The sequence below is a fragment of the Nothobranchius furzeri genome, chromosome 4 (assembly GCF_043380555.1).
Source record: "Nothobranchius furzeri strain GRZ-AD chromosome 4, NfurGRZ-RIMD1, whole genome shotgun sequence".
Taxonomy (NCBI): Eukaryota; Metazoa; Chordata; class Actinopteri; order Cyprinodontiformes; family Nothobranchiidae; genus Nothobranchius; species Nothobranchius furzeri.
Genome location: NC_091744.1, coordinates 53,877,324 through 53,898,330, shown reverse-complemented (window position 1 = coordinate 53,898,330; position 21,007 = coordinate 53,877,324). Strand labels below are relative to the sequence as shown.

Here is a 21,007-nt window from a genome sequence, read left to right as displayed (position 1 = left end):
ACAAATGAAAAAGTCGCAGTGTCCGCAGAATACAGAGAAATACAGGCTAAAATGCACTACCTTGTAGAGGATCCGAGTCGGCTTGCAGAAGTGACATTTACAAGTGGATGTTTCCTGGTCAGGAACTACAGCGTCGAGGATGTGGTGTTGTGGTAGGCAAATTCCATTTTACAGTTTTTACACTGGGCTACGTTTTCCGCCTTACGACGTGAAAAATGGTCCCACATCTTTGACATTTTCTGTCTTTTTCGCACTCCACCGGGGTCCACATTATCCGCCATGGCTTAAGACAGGCTGCCGCTAGGGGGTGCGCGAGGTGAAAAGTGTAATGGCTGCGGAGCTCAGAGAAGTCTGTCATGTGTCACCATTAGCGTAGCCAGAAACTCATTTGTGGGTGGGCCTAAGAAAAAGTAAGTGGACACAATAAATGTAATTGAAAAAAGTATATTTTTGCACGCGTGTGTGTGTCCTCCACATGTGCCTAGCTTCATAATAACAATGCGCCGAGCTTCAGCACTCTGGCCTGCGCAAGCCGATATGTTCAGTATTTGATCATTTTTAACGGTGTTGGAGAAATCTGAAGGTGGTGAGTCATTCTGGCAGATTGTAATTAACACCTGTCTCATGCAGGTGTTCTGACATTGTAAACCTCACACACAGAACATTGTGGATGTAACAAAATAAATCAAGAAATGATTCTCATCCGAGCATTTTAGCATTATTATATTATTATATTAGCACCAGGCGCATTGCAAGATTTTCAAAAGTGTGGGGGATGTTGTCTGTGCCTAAAATAATGTCATGTTATTCATCTTGTTAGTTTAATTTCCATAATAGCGGAGCAGGTGCGAATTTTAGATGCGTCACGCACGTCACCGTTTTAAACATGTTTAAACTGTTCAGAATACAAATCCAGGCTTTGTCTCATTAGATTGGTGTAACTAAAGTTTGTACTGAATGAAACTTTACATTAAACCATGTTGAAAAGAAAAGGATCCAATTAAATGGTTTCCCCTCATTTACAGTCTGCGGAGCTCAGAGAAGTCTGTCATATGCGCAGTGCGCATGGCTCTGGGGTTAACCAAGTTTAGTTGTTTCTCTTTGCAACAATCTTCACAAGAAGGCAAAACAGTTAAATGGCAGGTTACAGATATTTTCATTTGACTGTTTATTTTGATGGATAAGCTCAAGGATGTTGGTTGTTTTGAAAGAATTACCCCGACGCACACTGATGCGCATGGATGAGCTGACATTTTAATCGTTAACGCACATCGCGGAGGTAACTAAATTTATCAAGAAATGATTCCCATCGGAACATCAGAGTTTTATACTGGACACTGTGCTCAGCGTGGATCGGAGCGCCCACGGTGGACAATGAGCTGAAGATCTGTAGAGGGGTTCGCAGCGCAGTGCAGAACCACGGCGATACGGTAAGATTTCCTTCCACTGAAACGGTCTGGAAACCCGGTCTCTCTGAGGGATGTGTCACTTGGAAAAATGTTCGCTGATTATGAAACTTTGGCTGAATAGCGCTTGTTCCCGTCTCTAATATGGAGATGCATGACGCATCCAGTCTGAGGCAGAATAGCCTCTTCAGCTCAGAAAGCACATGTAGAGACATTTGATCGCGCACAAAGTTCATGTGGAGCAGAAGCGGTCGGGCCACGGCAGGTGAAATGTTCCTAGCCTACATGAAGTGAAACTGTTTAATTGTAACATTAATATGTTACTGGACACGCTGGTCTGGTTGATTAGACCAGTGTTTGAAGTGGAAAACACACACACACACAGATTCAATAAGTGCACGCTGCGCAAACTCCAGCGCGCCGTCAGACTGAAGGCAGAAATGAGCGCTGCCTCCTCCGTGATAAAAAAACTTTTGAGGTTTTATAAAAACATTTTGCCAAATTAAGATATTAGCGTCTATTTTGGGATGACGTATTAAAGTCGATTCTGCTCCAGCCAGTGACTCCGAACCAACTCCTGTTACTGCAGCATTTGTTATTCCAGTCCGTGTGGCAGCGGATCACAGATTCAGCCACACCATAAAACAGCAATAAGTCGGTCTGAGGCAAAAGTGAACCTCATGGCTATATCTTTTCCCTTTTCCCCTATAGACATTTGGTTACGCACAGCAGAAGGAGAAACTTTCCTACTTAAAAAAAAACGTTAAATTGCATTGTTTATGTGCTACCTGGGCACTCTAAATATTTATTTAAAATTAAATCAAAGGAAATTGTAAAGGTATTGAATGTTTATTAATTACTATTTAAAAAATGAAAGTCATGGGGAAAAAGATCAATCATATTTTTTTAACCCTGTCTGTCGAGTGACTGTTTAGCTTGACGTCTGATATATATATATATATATATATATATATATAGATAGATAGATAGATAGATAGATAGATAGATAGATAGATAGATATACATATATATATATATATATATATATGTATATCTATCTATATATTTATATATATATAGCCATGCCCTGATGTGGGGGCTGGGGGGTGCGTCGACATGGTCGGGACATAGAAGGGGGTGCGCAGCTAAGTAAGTTTGGGAACCGCTGGCTTAAGAGAAAGTTAAGTTACATTTGCTACTCGCGTGTGCATTCAGTGCAGTATGTATATGCGTCACTTATTTCGGTCTGGGTGAAACATGACCCCGGGCGATTGCTAAGCCATGAATTAATTAAACATGAATTAAACGAAGCCTCGAGGAAGAGAATTTGACTCGAGGATTTTTTGCACTGAAATTATTCGAGGTACTCGAGGAATCGTTTCAGCCCTAGTGGGAAGTTTCTGCATTAGTAGGAAACCAGACTTGCCCACTTTTAGAAATCCATCCTGGAGCAGGATCCATTGTCCTCCCTTCTCTTTCACTGGACAGGTCAGGAGAAGAAGTCAAGGAAACAGAATGGTCTGATTCCACCTCAAAGTCCACTGAAGATGTTTCACTCTCCTCATTTTCTCCAGGAGTTGATCCAGAACTTGTTCCACAGAGAGATGCCTCTTCATTTAGCTCCATGGCTTTCACAGAAGTGAAATGACCAGATAACCAGACTACAAGGAGTTTGAATGTGGCAGGTGCATAAACATACTAATTGTTTTTGTTTTCTACACTTTGAAGTTCAGTTGGAGAGTCAACCTGTGTTTTATTTACTTATCAGAGGTCAGGTTGGCCTTTTGACTTCAATAAAAACAGCAGAAGATCTAAAGAAATGTGTAAACTTTCTTGCCTGGGCAACATATGGAGAAATGACTGAATTCCACTTTTGTCCAAAATGAAACCATAACATCACAGAAAGCATGATTATTTGTTGTAGATGATACAGGATCAAAAACTGTGGTTTGCATTAAAGTCAATGGGACGTTTTTGTCCTCTAATGGCTCGAGTGTATAGTAAATTTTAAATCTGTTGCTATGTAAAAACTATAAATGCAAAAAATTCTAAATTTTAGATATTTCATAACATAATCAAGACTGATTTGTACTAAACACCCCAGGGGGACAAAATAATTTTTTAGACAATAACTCAAGTTTTAGTTTTTTTTTTTTTTTTTCAGGAATTACATCAATGACTGAGCATTCAAACTGGCATTTCAGGGGTTAAAAGCCTCAAAATGATTGATTTATTTTTTAATGTTTGAGGAGGGCTGGAGTTGTTCAACAGATCTATGAAAACAAAAGTAAAAATAAACATCAATGTAGACATTTTTATAGCCACTTTTACAAGCGGGCGTTTTTGTCCTCTAATGACTCAAATGTATAGTGTTTTTTTTTCATAGTGTTCCCTTGGTCTATTTTAAAAATTCCAAATTGAATTTCAAAGTTTGTTCAGAGAGAGGTTTTGCGACAACATTTTGTACCATATGCACAAACGGTGGTGAAATGGCGTCATAAGCAAGGGCGTCAGTTTGTTTTCAGAATTGCTGGGGACAGTAACCATACACTTGAGTGGGGTTTAAAAATTGCTGGGGACAATAAAGTAGGTGTCGGCGGCTCTGTAGCCGCATGCGGCTCTTCCATCCATCTGATGGGCTCTCTGTGCTTGTAAAATAATGAATGGATATTTAAATAAAAAGCTTTATATTTTACTGCATTAATTTTACATCTGTATGCCAATTCTACATGTAAAGATTGTCTGCGTAAACCTGAACAGGTCCAACCCGGTCTTACTGTGAGACCGGGTTGACGCGTCACGCTTGTGCGTAATCATAGGCGCTTCCTGAGCTGAAGGATGTCAGATTCTGGGATTCTCCTCAGACAGGTTCCAGGATGCGTCGCCAAATTGGAGACAGGAATAAGCGCTATTCAGCCAAAGTTTCATAATCAGGTGTGGCAGTGTGAGTGTCCTGTCACAATGTCCCGATAGATCATGCGCCCTGGCTACTTGGCCAACGGAATGTCCCTTTGGCTGACTGGTTAGAGCGTACGACTCTCACCCGGTAGTCTGGGGCTCGAATCCCGCCCGGGCCCTCATTTCTCCACCTTGCCACATACTGACGGATAAACTCAAGGATGTTGGTTGTTTTGAAAGAATTACCCCGACGCACACTGATGCGCATGGATGAGCTGACATTTTAATACGCACATCGCAGAGGTAACTTGATTCCCATCAGAACATCAGAGCTTTATACTGGACACTGTGTTCAGTGCGGCTTGGCGCGCCTATGGTGGACAGTGGGCTGAAGATCTGTAGAGGGATTCGCAGCGCAGAACCACGGTGCATGCGATGATTTCCTCCCACTGAAGCGGTCTGGAAACCCGGTCTCTCTGAGGGATGTGTCACCTGGAAAAATGTTCTTTTTATGAAATTATGAAACTTTGGCTGAACAGCGCTTGTTCCCGTCTCTAATATGGAGACGCATGACGCATCCAGTCTGAGGCAGAATAGCCTCTTCAGCTCAGAAAGCTCCTGTAGAGACATTTGATCACGCACAAAGTTTATGTGGAGCAGAAGCGGTCGGGCCACAGCAGGTGAAATGTTCCTAGCCTACATGAAGTGAAACTGTTTAATTGTAACACTAATGTGTTACTGGACACGCAGGTATGGTTGGTTAGACCAGTGTTTGAAGTGGAAAACACACACACGCACACACACACACACACACACAAACCAATTAAAATAATGCTGATAGCGTGGACTAGAAGACAGGTGGTGGTTTACGTAAAATGATGATCAGGCTGCTGTAAAATGTAATCTCCATCCACATCCAGACACAATTATCCTCTATTCTTTCTCTATTTGCTCTGCTCTTGTCTGGGCTGACGTAGCTGACGGTGCACGCGGCGCGCCTAACTAGCGGCTGATGCACATTTTACGCATTTGGAGAGGTGGGCTGGAAGCTTTGTTTTTACTGGAAGATGGTCCACTTAACGCACGGGTGTAGACTACATATTAATGACAAATCAATGAAAATTAAATTGTGAGTTTTTACTTCATATTTTAGAAATAAAAATGACGGGGGAACACATTTATGACATCTTTTTAAACGAAATTTTCTAGCGCGACCTGCCTGCTTCACTTAAGTCACTGCTTATTAAGGTCCGTCCAAAATGACCGTGACCCACCCAAAAATGAAAACCTGGCGCCACGCCTGTTATAACCTCTGCAAATTGTTGTTCTTCACTTTATCAAACTCAGACTTTGTACAGCTAATGTCAAGATGTAAAATTATGAATTCAGTCGAGCTGTTCCGTCCTCCCCTCTCCTGCTCTCCTGGAAACCCGACATCGGCTGTCAGAAGCGGGAGGTGAAGAAGGAGATGAGGCAAACAGAGTGAGTGCGACATAAAGAAACCAGACTGGTGTGGAGGTGAGCAAAACAGCTGGAAAAGTGTGGGTGTTGAATCCCCACGGGTGCGACGCCCATGCGAGCGACCGGTACCGGCTGCTGTCATGTTGTGAGCAGCGCTCTGCTGTCTGAGGGTAGGCCCCGCCCACAACGCTGCGGCTACTGCGGTGTTTTCTTTACTGTGGGAAACGGGTAATAATGGCTCTTTGATGGGAACAGGTTGCTGACCCCTGGTATAAGATCTGAGCTGGTAAAACAAAAATCCTCATCAGCAGGCTTTTTTTAAAGTGGGGGGGACACAGCTGCCAATCACAAATTTTGCCGGGGACATGTCCCCAGCGTCCCCGGTTAAAATGACGCCTATGGTTTTAAACATGTTTAAACTGTTCAGAATACAAATCCAGGCTCTGTCTCGTTAGATTGGTGTAACTAAAGTTTGTACTGAATGAAACTTTACATTAAACCACGTTGAAAAGAAAAGGTTCCGATTAAATCGTTTCCCCCTCATTTACAGTCACGGAGTACAGCTTAGTGCGCATGGCTCTGGGGTTAATCAGGTTTAATTGTTTCTCTTTGCAACAATCTTCACAAGAAGGCAAAACAGTTAAATGGCAGGTTACAGATATTTACATTTGACTGTTTATTTTGACAGATAAACTCAAGGATGTTGGTTGTTTTGAAAGAATTACCCCGACGCACACTGATGCGCATGGATGAGCTGACATTTTAATATGCACATCGCAGAGGTAACTTGATTCCCATCAGAACATCAGTTGGACACTTTATACTGGACACTGTGTTCAGCCCACTGTCCACGGTGGACAGTGGGCTGAAGATCTGCAGAGGGGTTCGACGCGCAGCGCAGCGCAGAACCACACACGGTGCATGCGATAAGATTTCCTCCCACTCAAGCGGTCTGGAAACCCGGTCTCTCTGAGGGATGTGTCACTTGGAAAAATGTTCTTTTTATGAAATTATGAAACTTTGGCTGAATAGCGCTTGTTCCCGTCTCTAATATGGAGACACATGACGCATCCAGTCTGAGGCAGAATAGCCGTCACCTCAGAAAGCACCTGTAGAGACATTTGATCACGCACCAAGTTTATGTGGAGCAGAAGCGGTCGGGCCACGGCAGGTGAAATGTTCCTAGCCTACATGAAGTGAAACTGTTTCATTGTAACATTAATATGTTACTGGACACGCTGGTCTGGTTGGTTAGAACAGTGTTTGAAGTGGAAAACACACACACACACACACACCAATTAAAATAATGCTGAAAGCGTGGACTAGAAGCCAGGTGATGGTTTACGTATTTAAATGATGATCAGGCTGCTGTAAAATCTAATCTCCATCCACATCCAGACAGAATTATCCTCTATTCTTTCTCTATTTGCTCTGCTCTTGTCTGGGCTGACGTAGCTAATGGTGCGCGCAATGTGCCTAGCGGCTGATGCACATTTTATGCATTTGGAGAGGTGGGCTGGAAGCTTTGCTTTTACTGGAAGATGGTCCACTTAACGCACGGGTGTAGACTACATGTTAATGACAAATGAATGAAAATTAAATTGTGAGTTTTTACTTCATATTTTAGAAATAAAAATGACGGGGGAACATTTATGACGTCTTTTTAAATGAAATTTTCTGGCGCGACCTGCCTGCTTCACTAAGTCACTGCTTATTAAGGTCCATCCAAAATTACCGTGGCCCACCCAAAAATGAAAACCTGGCGCCACACCTGTTATAAACCTCTGCAAATGGTTGTTCTTCACGTTATCAAACTCAGACTTTGTACAGCTAATGTCAAGATGTAAAATTATGAATTCAGTCGAGCTCTTCCGTCCCTCTCTCTCCTGCTCTCCTTGAAACCCGACATCGGCTGTCAGAAGCGGAAGAGGAAGAAGGAGATGAGGAAAACAGAGTGAGTGCGACCTAAAGAAACCAGACTGGTGTGGAGGTTAGCAAACAGCTGGAAAAGTGTGGGTGTTGAATCCCCCCATGAGACCTGAGCTGGTAAAACAAAAATCCTCATCATCAGGCTTTTTTGAAAGTGGGGGGACACAGCTGCCCATCACAAATTTTGCCGGGGACATGTCCCCGGCGTCCCCGGTTAAAATGACGCCTATGGTCAAAAGAAATACAAAAAACTGCCCATATGGACAAAAATGTCCCTAATGAAGCCTGAGGGTTAAATGTCTCAGGAGCTCTGACAAACGCCAAATAAAAGAGGGATAATCACGCCTATTATATAAAGATCTATTTTCCCCACCCATTCGACTAGGACATTAAAGCTGCTTTCCGGAGTTTTCCCTTCAAGAAACGATGTATGATTTTTCAGAGATCTGTAAAAGTGAATGTCTCTGTACTGTGATAAAATGTAAGCAATACGTCTTAATTTTTATTTTATTTTGTTTGCTAAGCACGCCCGCTGCGTGTAATAGGAAACTGAGTGCCGACCAGAACTAACCAATAGCATTAGACTACTGCTTTGATGCTTCAAATTTAAGGAATACCTCGGCTGATGCAGAGTTGATGAACTTTTCACGAACAAATGGTATCTAAAATATAAATATATGAGAACACAACGACATGACAATAATACTCGTAACACAAAATGTTTCAGCTCTGTCTGTCAGCTACAGAATGTGTGTGATATGCCTGTCGGCCACTAGATGGTGCCATCGGATAAGAGAAATACTCCGGAAAGAAGCTTTAAATTCACTGAACGGCATGCTTGATTAGACAGTTTACCCTTATATCCTGGGAATATTGTGTGTGTGTGTGTGTGTGTGTGTGTGTGTGTGTGTGTGTGTGTGTGTGTGTGTGTGTGTGTGTGTGTGTGTGTGTGTGTGTGTGTGTGTGTGCGCGCGCGTGCGTGCGCATGTCACGTATGCTGCGAGGACACATTTTTGACTTTTCACCTCTAACGTGGGACATTTTAAAATTGTGAGGACATTTGACACATCACAGTAAAAAAAAAAAACTACTTTAGTTTTAGAAGTATGGGGTGAATTAACTTTTAGTTGAGGTTTGGGTTAGGAAAACAACAACATTAGTTCCTTAAACAGACCGGTAATCAGGAGAACCGGGAAACTTCCCAGTGGCCTGCCGTTAATCTAGCCCACTCAGTGATTGTCGTCATTCATGACATGCTTGATGTCTAAATGAACAATTCCTCACGTGGCTAATCGGGCCTGTATTGGCGCATTCACATCTGGGGCAGCACAGACCGGACTGCGTTGCGTCGGTCCGGGTCCCGCACCAGTAGGTTTTGTTTACACACACTTCTTAGGAATGGGGAAATCTCCAAGCTAGTGGGCAGGGCTAAAGACACGCGAAATACGGACGTGAAAATGGGTCAAGGGTGAAAAAGGTTAGACTCCACATCGGAAAAAGTAGCCGCACACACACACACTCCCCAGCAAGTGTACCTGCTGCAGATGAAAGTGCCAGTACTTTTGAACATTAACAGGGGGAGCAGAACTGGTCCTTAAAGGCCACAGAAGCGACAACAAAAAAAAAAGTTGACGACTAATTTAACAGTCGATGCGTCGTTTATTGTATGAGCATTTTTAAAATCTCGCCTGCTGCAGCACGTTCAGCACGTTTGCTTCCTGCCCCGCTGCTTATATAAGTCGAGGCACATGCGTTGTAGTGCCCACTCCAGCTCAGCGTTCGCGCAGAATCACCGGAGAAACAACATATCATGGCAAATCGACAACGGAGCTCGAAGGTTTGGGAGCATTTTATGAAAACAACTGAGAAGCAAGTAGAGTGCAAACTCTGTAAGGTGAAACTCTCGTTTCACGGGAGCACATCGGCAATGCACGAGCATCCTAAGAGTAAGCACGTGACGGTGGAGAATGAAGAGTTGCCTCTGTTAAGTGTTCCTTTTAGCTGCTAGCATCATATGTGTAGCAACAGCAGTAGTGATGATGATTATACGTTTAACATGTATGTGTATATGTCACGTATTAGCTCTAATGTTACAAACACTAATGATTTATTTTATCCCGCAACGTTACAGTGCTAAAAGGAAGCGCTCTTCTTCTACAATGGACGAGTTTCTCACAAGGCCAACCAAGTGCACACCGCAACAAGTCAACGCCCTTACCGAGGCCATTTTGAACATGCTGGTAATGGACATGAGACCCCTTTCCATGGTTGGCAATCAAGATTTTAATGATCAAGGTGTTCAACCAAGAATACTATAAGAAGTATCTACCAGGCCGATCACATTTCACCACACTGATGGAAAGGAAATAAGAGATGACCTTTGAAAAGGTGTGTGTGTGTGTGTGTGTGTGTGTGTGTGTGTGTGTGTGTGTGTGTCTATCTGGATACAAATAAAAAATTAGAATTTTATGCATTTTAGAATAAAGTTTGCTGACTGAGCAATTTAGAATCTAATATAAGTTAAAGCATATAAGGATGCACCGATCAGGTTTTTTGCTGCCGATCACCGATACCGATATCAAAGAATGCTGATCACTGATACCGATCACCGATACAGATCACATGGATTGGCCAGAAATTTTCTACATTATAATGAGTGCTACAAACTACATAATCTGGGAATAAAGGAAATGCAACCTAATCTAAAATGGCCTGTATTAAGGTTGTCACGGTGTGAAAATTTAACCTCACGGTTATTGTGACCAAAATTCCCACGGTTTTCGGTATTATCGCGGTATTTTTTTTGAACGTGTTACATTTTCACACAATTAAATAAACCCTGTATGTCAGGAAATATTGTCCTCAGTTTGTGTCTAAATTTTGCCTAAAATGTGTTATTTTGTAATTATGTTGTTTATTTGTTTACATTTTTCCCCTTTAGTCTTTAAAATACCAATATTCGCCCATAACTTCTTATTTTATGTCTGTTTGTTGTCATCATTTTAAAAATATTAGTTCAGATGATACTCAGTACTCAAGTAGCCTTCTAATCAGATACTTTTTTACCCTTACTTGAGTAATAAACCCTATATCAGGAACATATTGTCCTCGGTTTGTGTCCTTCCTGTGAGCTTTGCAGATTTGGGAAAATGTCATCAGGCAGTAATCATTGTTAAATTCATAATTATTCTCGGAGAGAGACCAACTCTTATCTGCCCCTGGGAGCCCCGTAATGCATAGCGTCATTTCAACATGGGGGTGTCCGCGACACGGGTTTATATGCAGGTAGCGGCGCTGCGGCTGCTTCATATAGCGTCTCGTTGCATTCTCCCTCAACCCAAATCCTCGGATCACGCATTTTAGCTAAAATGCTAACGTTAACTTGCCTTGCGTTGACTGTAGAGTTGTGGGTGATGGTCACGCATGTGTCATGAGATTTGAAGCATTGCTGCCTTTCACAGACACTTTTTCCTGCACGTGCTGCAAACAGGATCGCCGTCTTCTATAAACTCCCTCGGCATTCTTCAGATATCTAAAAGATGCCCTTACGTCCCACTTTGTCTTCTTTGAGGGATAATAAATGTCCTCCTGAGCGCTGCCGTCTCCTCCTCTGGCCATTATTTCAGCTTTAGCTTCAAGAAAGTTTTGGTTGTAAACAACGAAGCGCGCAACTTCAGCAGATGATACAGTGGCTGGTAAGGGTCACCGCACCTACACCGCAGCCTCGGTAAACCCACCAAGATAATATAGTTTTTTAAAAAAACGAGACGGTTATTATTATTGTCAACTTTTTTTTTTACCGGGGTCTACCGTTACACTGGTTACCGTGACAACCCTAAGCTGATCGGTCTGCTTTGGTCTATTTTGAAAACTCCGATCAAAACCGATAGGGGCGCTATCGGCCAATTACGATCAAATGCCGATCCATCGGTGCATCCCTAAAAGCATAATATTTTTTTTTCTCCGTGTTAAATCCTAACCTGCTTCATAAATTAATATATCGGCAAATGAACTAACTGTAATATATTTTATCTTTAAGGTAAAGCAGGCCCTAAGAGCTGTGACTGGTTCCCTGACCCTGACTGCTGACGTGTGGACCAGCCGTGCTAAAGAGGCGTACCTTGGTGTTTCCTGCCCTTTTCTGAGCGAAGACTGGAACATGAAATGCTTCAACCTTGCCACCATGCCTCTAGAGGAGAGGCACACTGGTACAAATATAATGACTTGGATAGAAGAGGTTTTAGCTAAGTTTGAAATCCTGCCTGCTAAAATAAAAGCAGTAGTTCATGACAGTGGGTCAGATATGGTGGCAGCAATGAGACTGCTTGAAGAGAATCATGGATGTGCCTCTATCCGGTGTGCTGGACACACACTCCAGCTTTAGTTTTAGTTGCATTCATCTGATCTGTTTGACACTGTAGCATTTGTATTAACATGTTGCAACAAAATTCATTAAAAGCAGTTTGATAAGCTATTGTCTTTATTATTAGATGGCACATAACTGATCACACATAGAACTAGAAGCTAATGATGGGTATATTAGCGCATCCTGGTGCAATAAGCTATACTTTTATGAATGACACGATTAGTCGGGACTAATTGTCACCAAACTGGCGACTAGGCGACTAATAAAATAGTCGTTTGTGGCAGCCCAAGATATATTTATGTGTTATTTTGACTAAGATGAGTGTTATTAATACAAACCTAAAATGTTACTGAAATGTAGGTCAAATATTTCAAAATATTTTTATATAGGGCTGCACGATATTAAGAAAACCTGCGATATTCGATAACAGTGCTTAATATTGCGATATCGATATTACTCACGATAAATGAACAAATACTAAAGTATGCAGTGTTGATGTCGTCTGACGTCTGCTCTGGGTTCAAAGCAAACAAAAACTAATGCATGAATTCCATTACAACATAACATTTTTATTGCAAAAATATGCAGCTGCACCCGCTACTGTATTAGAAGCAAAACAACAAACTGCATGCAGTTTCTCAGTGACTTTAAAACATCACCTCCACCATAAAACTTTTTCTGATGCTCCAAATACAGAAAAACATCCCTTACCAGGGTTTTTAGAATAAATAAAAATACCAGAAAATGAGTTTAAATGTTAAATAATAGTTAACATCACTTAAATGCAACAGCAAATTCTCTCATTGCTACTGAACATTTTCTCCTCTTATGTGGTTATGATATAAGGCTGTTGCTGCTATTGGGAAGTGAACTGTGCTGGGCCAAACTAGGAGAATATTAAGATTTTCTGAGGGAAAGAGAAAAACAATTGTCTACCTTTCAGAAGAGGAACTGGCAAAAAAACTACATGGAAAATATATGAAAAAGTTTGTTTTTAACCCCAAATTGAACAAGTTTACCTAGATCTTAAAAAGCAGCTCAGATGAAGAAACTGCAACTATGATTCTGGTAACAAGCTAACAAATTGAACTAGCTTCTCTTACGATAACCGGCTAGCAGAGCTTCTGACTGACAGTTTATGTGCAGCAACAAATCAACTATCCTGATTAACAAGGTTATAAAAGCTCATAAATGAAAAATCACTTTGATGTGTGGGGGGACTTTTCTAGGCCCTCTTTAGCAGGGTGGGACTGGGAGGAGAGTGCTGTAGCCTTTTAGCTGGAAGCTAACCGGAGCCTGGGGCTAACGTCACCACCCGGTGGAACACTAGCGACATGGAGGTAGGTGGGTTGGTTCACGGGCACGTGTCAGAGTCAGCCCGGTTATTATCAGCTGCTTAACGACACCAAGCGGCCTCACATTCACATTTGAAAGCAGCGCTGATTCCAGAAACCTCAGCACAAAGTGCGTTCGTTAATCTGAGCCAGCATGACGAACAAGGGAAGCGAGTGGCAGCGGAAAGCAGGGGCGGAGCGGAGACAGTGGAATTTTGGGGTAAGGGTCTACGTAGGGGGCGGGCGTATTACGTGAATGGACCCCTCTGATTGGCCGCATATCAGAAGGGCTACATTTGATTGGTCAAATAATACTTCCGCGTAAAAAACAGAGCTGGTTTACGCAGTTAATGTACGACACGGATGGAAATGTTTGAACCAAACATTCATTGCCGTTTTTGACGTGCTTTGCAATGGGCCTATCGCACATCCTGTTAACGCGATGACGATAATTCTTCGATATATTGTGCAGCCCTAATTTTTTACTATAAATATCAGATGGGAAAAAGGGAACTAAACACTTATCTAATGCATATTATTGAGCCTTTCATAATAAGAGTCTGTTATTCAGCCTGATAATTTTGTTGTTTTATTTCATATTTTTTAGCAGCAAACCAGTTTTGTTTCACTTGAAACGTTGTCAAATGGAATATTCAATTAATCAACAGAAGCTTAGATTAGAAAACTTAAAGGCACAGTCTGTAACATTTAAATGTAGAATAACTTTAAAAATGTTTGATTTTGACCATCTGACCCAATTTTATTTAAAAAAAAGTAAATAATCTTTAATATTTCAATTTTCTCCTAAGTCCCTCCCCTGCCCTGTAGAGCTCAGCCAATATTTCTGCAAGTCTAATGCGTTGACCAATAGCGCTGCGTTACTACCAGGGGCAGCTGTCAATCATCGAGCACGAGCAGGTCTCAGCGTGCACAACAGTGTCACGCGCCTCACTCGGCTTACTGCAGAAACATGGAGCAAAAAACACCCAAATTACCGATTCGACGACTGCCTTCCACATCTCAAAAAACATTTAAAAAGTTTAAAAGCCCTTCTTGAAAATTGGCTGTAAGACGTTTAAGACAGTCGAGTAGAATTTACATTGGAGATTGTTTTAAACGATGGAGAGATTTTCGTGATCTAAACGGCCTGAAAACGGATGAAGAGTTGGCAAAGTATCTTTTGGACAGGTAAGTTATTTATTGTTTTTTGGATAAATTTCCTTAAAATCTTTCTTTCACTGAAAGAAGTAATAGAGCAAACAAGCTTTGTATGCTTGGTGTCCTATTGGCTAATGTAGCATTAGCTTGAATGCTAAGTCGACATGAATCGATGCTAGTCGAACTATTTATGCTATATTTGGAAGAAGTTTGAGTAACGAAAGGGGATTTACGTTTTTTTTATATGGGAGCTAATGATTAGTGGCGTTTAACTATAGGCCACATCAGTATATTGTTTTAAGCTCTTGTTTATAACTTCCCCGTTAGCGGGGTTCAGTTAGCATCTTGAATGCTGTATTAGATGTTTACACTTTCCTGACCTGCGTGTTTGATTAAAATGAGTAATCAGCAGCTCATGTAGCACTTGTAGAAGTCTGAGGAGATGATTCAGCAGTTAGAATTAGGTGTGATTGATCAGGAACGTATCCAAAACCTTACGTTTCCATTAGCACTGAAAGACATATTGTGCTAACCTGGGTGGGCCACGTGTACAGATTACCGTCTGATTTTGTGGTCTTACCTACATGAAAACTCCATATTAAAATAAAAGGAATGATAATCAGCTCGTGCAGAAATCTGTGAAGGCTGGGGAGACTTGTTTTATTACAGTGAAACAAAGATATCTGTAACCATTTTTGGTTTTGCTGCAGGTCGGCGAACACTTATGAGTTTTTTGTAAGTACATTATTTGTGTTTTCATATAAAAAAAAGTGAATGTAACTAATCGCCACATATGTCTTTTAGGACATGTGGATCGGTCTACTCCATCATGTGACCGGAGAACATGAGTGGTCTCTGGATGCTTGTCAGCATGATCCTTTACTAAGTGACAGAGAGAAAGACTGGATTCAGAAAGGCTCTACTCCACACAAAGCCCTCAGTGAACGCTGGCTGAAAGAAGTCCCAAAATATTTGAAAATCAGGTACTGTATTTAATTATAGCTATAAATAATAATATAATTGTTCTAAATATTAAATTCTTGTTTTAGATCTACAGCAAATTTGGAGGCGTTTCACAACCATCTCCTAATGTATGCAAGCAAAAGATTCAGTTACATCCCACCTGTTTACGACGCACGGATACTGCCTGCTGCACTGGACTACAATCACCACTCACATCGAGAAGTGAAGAGGAGAGCAGATGGATCTATACAGTATGTATTTATTTATTTATATTTTAAATGAAACACACACTCATGAATTCATAATTCACTGGTCCAGTTTTAGTAATTTTTTACTAACAACTTCCTCAGATGAACAACCACAACGCTCCTAACTGCTACATATTGGTTTAACAACATGCTGTCAAGAGGCCAACTGTAGAATAACAGAAACACCACATTTTCAATAATAGCGCCTCCAGGTGGGGCTTACCTAAATTATTTTTCATTTAAAACACTTTTTCAGCTAATTTGTTGTATACTACAAGTTAGAGCCCTGCACGGGCCTAAAATCTGAGCCCGTGCCCGGCCCGAGGGGGTGGAGCCTCAGCCCGACCCGGTCTGAAAAGGTTTTCAGGATTCTCTGGCCCGACCCGCGCCCGACTTTTTTTTAACCAACTAAATGAAAACAAAGTGCGTCAATCCTGACCAATGTGTTAAAAGATGTGCAGGATCCGATGAATTTGTTTTTCCCTCATTTACTGTCACGGAGATAACAGCGCAGGCTCTGGTGGTAATCAAGTTAAATTTTATCTCTTTCCAACAATTTTCACAAGAAAACAGAAAAGTCAAAAGCAGGGCTTGTGTTGACCGGATAGTTCCCGTATTTGACCGCTTATTTTGACGGAGAAAGAATAGAAATAATTACCCTGACACATGCAGACGTACTGACATTTTATTCTACGCACATTGCAGATGTAGCTAAATCACCCAAGAAAAGATTCCCATCTGAACATCTGAGCTGGACACTGCTCAGCGCAGCTCGCTGTCAGCACGTATGTGCACAGCGAGCTTAAGTTGTGGAGACTGGCTTGGAGCGCGTCGCAGAACGCATGCGGGAAGGTTCCTCCCACTGAAGCGAGTGTTTTCCAAACCCGGTCTCTCAGAGAGACTTGTCACTTAGAAAATGTTCCCTGATTATGAAACTTTGGCTGAATAGTGCTTGTTCCTGTCTCCAATGTGGCGACACATCCAGGAGCCGTCTGAGGAGATGCCCAGAATCTCACATCTTCTTCAGCTCAGAAAGTGCATATGATTACGCACAAGCATGACCCGTCAACCCGGTCTCACAGTAAGACTGGGTTGGGCCTGTTCAGGTTTACGCAGACAATCTTTACATAGAATTGACTTACAGATATAAAATTAATTCAGTAAAATATAAAGCATTTTATTTAAATATCCAATCATTATTTTACAAGCACAGAGAGCCGCATCAGATTCAGATCAGTGGGAAGATTCCTCCGACTGAATTCAGTCGGAGGAATCTTCCCGCATGCGCTCTGGTTCTGCGACGCGCTCCAAGCCCCTCTCCACATCTTCAGCTCGCTGTGTACCTTATGTAGTACATGCTGACAGCGAGCTGTGCTGAGCAGTGTCCAGCTCAGATGTTCAGATGGGAATCTTTTCTTGGGTGATTTAGCTACATCTGCGATGTGCGTAGAATAAAATGTCAGTTCGTCTGCATGCGTCGGGGCAATTCTTTCTATTCTTTCTCCGTCAAAATAAACGGTCAAATACGGGAACTGTCCGGTCAACACAAGCCCTGCTTTTAACTGTTCTGTTTTCTTGTGAAAATAGATATAATTTAACTTGATTAACACCAGAGCCAGGCGCACTGCGCCGTTATCTCCGTCACTGTAAATGAGGGAAAAACAAAATGATAGGATCCTTTTCTGACCTTCCCCTCCTACAAAGTTTAATTACAACAATCAAACGTGACAGAGCCTGGATTTGTATTCTGAACAGTCTAAACATGTTTTAAAAAGAAACGTATGACACAAGTGGCACTTGCTCAGTAAAACCACCAACAGGGTGAAAAAATATCAAAATGTTGTAGGCAGAGACGGGCTACAACTTCTGGATCCATTTTATATAAATCATTTTAGGGCTGCAACTAACGATTAATTTCATAATCGATTAATCTGTCGATTATTTTTTCGATTAATCAACTAATCGGTTTGTTATTGTTTAGCTATTTAACCTATACAAGTGATGAATACATTTCAGTTAAGAAAAAGAAAAACATAAGAGAATTGTGCAGTTGACTGCAATCTATTTTATTGCACATGAACACAGTCAGTGGTGTAAAATGAGCTAAACAGTGCAAAATATCAGTCCAGAATAATTTTTTGGCATCAAAATATAAGAGGTAAATTCCATAAAAAAAATAATGTAGAATCTAGAATAGAGTTTGTAAGTGGTATGCATTGCTGGGGGTGAGTGTCTTGTTCCCCATGTAGTTGTCCATCGTTGCTTGTTTTTTTCTGCTTAAGAAACACAAATAAACTGAATTAAGTACACATATAAAATAAAGCAGCACACACACTACAACACTAAATCAATATTACATTATTTGAATTAATTAACAATATACAGTGATCATTTATTTTGACAAAAATGTGTTGTGAGGCGTTTTACAGCGTTAGACGGTAAAACAGCCTTTTAATAGTTAAAAAAAGGACTTTCTGAATTTCTCCTGTATTTAAAAATTGAAAGCGTACAACTATGCCGCGTTATATTCACCTGGACACAGCTCGTCTGTATATTTTTCTCCGCGGAGTTGTCCTTTTTTGAATGAGGAACACAGTTATGGGTTTGTGCCATTTTTCTCTTAACGAGAACATTCTTATGAACAGACGTGCTAAATTTGGCAAGCGCATGATTCACGACACAGAGGAGATTCACGATTGCATCTAGTCAATCAGAAGTAGAACACCGTAAACTGACGCGGCAAAAAAAACATGTTTAACATCCACTATAACGAACTCAGCTAACACTAAGTCCCAAATTTGATCTGCGTTAGCTTGTTTATTTTCTGTTACTTACCGGACATTCCTCTGCTGCATCAGCCCCCACATGTTTTCGTCTCAAATGTTCACTTAGAGACGTCGTGCTTCCGTCGTGCCATGGTTTTTGCATATTTTGCAGGTCACCGGTCTTTTCAAGGCATCTAGTGAAGTGCTCCCATACTCGTGAGGTTTTTGTCCGGGGTTTCTCTTGTTTTGTCGCTTCTATTTTTCTTCCGTATTTCTTGTTGATCCGCCATCTCTCACAGCAAGATGAGCGTCAGTAACGTGATACGTCATGAAAACCGAGGGCACTTATTGGCTAATTTCTTCTTCTACGGCTCCACTGGCGGCAAATTTAACAGATTGTAACCGATGTCAGATTGTGGTAAAAAAAATAGACGTTATGCGGTAAAATATGATTATTAAACAACTAATCGATGACTAAAAAAGTTGTTAACTATTTTAATAATCGATTATAATCGATTAAATCGATTAGTTGTTTCAGCTCTAAATCATTTTATTGATTATCTTCTTATGAAAGACAACTCTGACGTACACTAGTGACCGGTACTGGCTGCTGTCACCTGTTGTGAGCAGCTCTCTGCTGTCTGAGGGTAGGCCCCGCCAACAACGCCGCAGCTGCTGTGGCTCCCAGTGTTTTCTTTACTGTGGGAAACGGGTAATAATGGCTCTTTGATAAGAACAGGTTGCCGACCCCTGGTTTAGGTGTTTCAATTTTTTTTAAATGAATTCGATTAAAAATAAAGGAGCCCGGCCCGGCCCGTGTCCGAGGTAATTACACAGTCATTGGCCCGAGGGCCAACGGGCCAGGCCGACCCGAGGGCCTAGGGCTTCAGTGCAGGGCTCTTCTACAAGTTATGGCATGTGTCATTTCAGATACCATAAAATATTCAACAAAAAATCAAGATGCTGGAGGCTGTATTCTGAGAAGGTGGCAAAAGTCTACTCCTACATCCCAGAGATCCAAACCGTGATCGTCAACCAATGTTTGACAAGCAAGAAAGGTCTTCCTCGACGCTACAAGCTAAGGCCTGAGGATCCAAGGCGTTATGGTTTGCTGTCCGGAGTCCCTGCACCATCAACAGAGGAACTTCTACAACACCTACGGACTCGCGGTGATGGTAAAATAAAACATTATCTGCCTTACATCTTCCACACAATAGTCTATTGCTGATTGAGTTTATTTTTTATTTACAGGTAAAACTTTGCCACAGACATAAGTGTTGGGGGAGGCAAGAGAAAACCCAAAACCTTCTTTATTTTTGTTTCCTGTGTTTTTTTTTTTTTTTTGGTTTGAAAATAAAGATATATTTTGGGAAAATAAGGACTAATAATTAAAAAATGTATGTAAAATGCTGGAGGTAGACTTAAGTTTTTGTTGTTGTGCAGGAGTTTTAACATTTATGGTATTTTTACAAATGCAACAGAGTTTTGCTTTAGAACACTTTATTAGAGCATCAAACAAAAATATATAAAAAATAAACTTATGTAAAATATCAAATATATACATTTATTTACAATCGTCTTGGAATAAAACCAGTGTAGTTACCACTGGGGTCAGGGAATTTTTCCCTTATCCTCCAGACCACAGCTTGGGAATACTACCCTGCGCCCTCCACCAAGTTTTCCATGCTGCCATGCTACAAACTGTCTGTAAGCTGCATGGCGGAACTGTCTGTTGTCCTCACCAGGGTCCGGATCATCATAAACTGCTCGAAACTCATTCCACAATGTGCTGGCCAGGCGAAGAACACCATTTTGCAGAATAAACTCCTCCATGTGTGGTACAGTTGAAATACATGTCTGGGGAGGCTGTTGGCAGCATTTCCTTTCCAAATCAGTTGGCATCTTTCTCCAGTGGGACCATACACACCATGAAGTTTGATTGGATGTTAGAGGTGTTGTGGCAGGTGGACCAGAGAGGGCAAGTACATCAAAGAGAACACCAGGGTCTCTGTCCAGCACCATGGTAAGGACGTCAATAGCCTGCTGAGGGTTCAGGTTCTGTATGTGTTGCTACAAAAGTGGAAAGAGATGCTACAGCAACAGTTTTTAAGATCATTTAGTGTAATTTTGTTATGCTTACACGTTCAAAGTCTATTCGCTCTGGAGAGAGAGAGATCTTCATCTCCAAGGTCCACGGCTGAGTGTCTCGCACTTCTTCGGCCTCTGGACGCACCACGGCCTCTGGATGCACCACGACTTTGAGATGATGGTGGGCATCTCCTTTTTGCACCACATCTTGAGGATGCAATAGGAGGTTCAAACTCTTCCTCAGAGGATTCCTCAATCACTGAACTCTAATTTGTATTAGAATAAAAAAAAATAATACTAATATAAAAAGTACTCTTGCATATTAATCCATTTTGACACAGATCAGGTTTACATCTAGTCAAAATTTGGGCTAAACCAACAATAAACAGAA

At 41.4% G+C, this 21,007-nt stretch overlaps 1 protein-coding gene across 2 annotated transcripts in view; it reads right to left on the bottom strand.

Annotated features, from left to right (window-relative positions):
* The window catches only part of LOC107372945 (uncharacterized), a 61,144-nt gene that overhangs the window by 3,965 nt on the left and 36,172 nt on the right, over nucleotides 1-21,007 (bottom strand). Inside the window, exons 4-5 of one of the 2 annotated variants that reach the window (XM_070550274.1) lie at nucleotides 20,669-20,882; nucleotides 18,599-20,598 (exon numbers count right to left, since the gene is read on the bottom strand). The exons of the other annotated variant lie outside the window; for it this stretch is intronic. Of the exons in view, the coding sequence (XP_070406375.1) occupies nucleotides 20,140-20,598; nucleotides 20,669-20,710 (501 nt within the window). The 5' untranslated portion in view covers nucleotides 20,711-20,882 and the 3' untranslated portion in view covers nucleotides 18,599-20,139. Of the gene's footprint in view, nucleotides 1-18,598; nucleotides 20,599-20,668; nucleotides 20,883-21,007 lie in introns of those variants that run through there. 2 annotated transcript variants of the gene reach the window in all.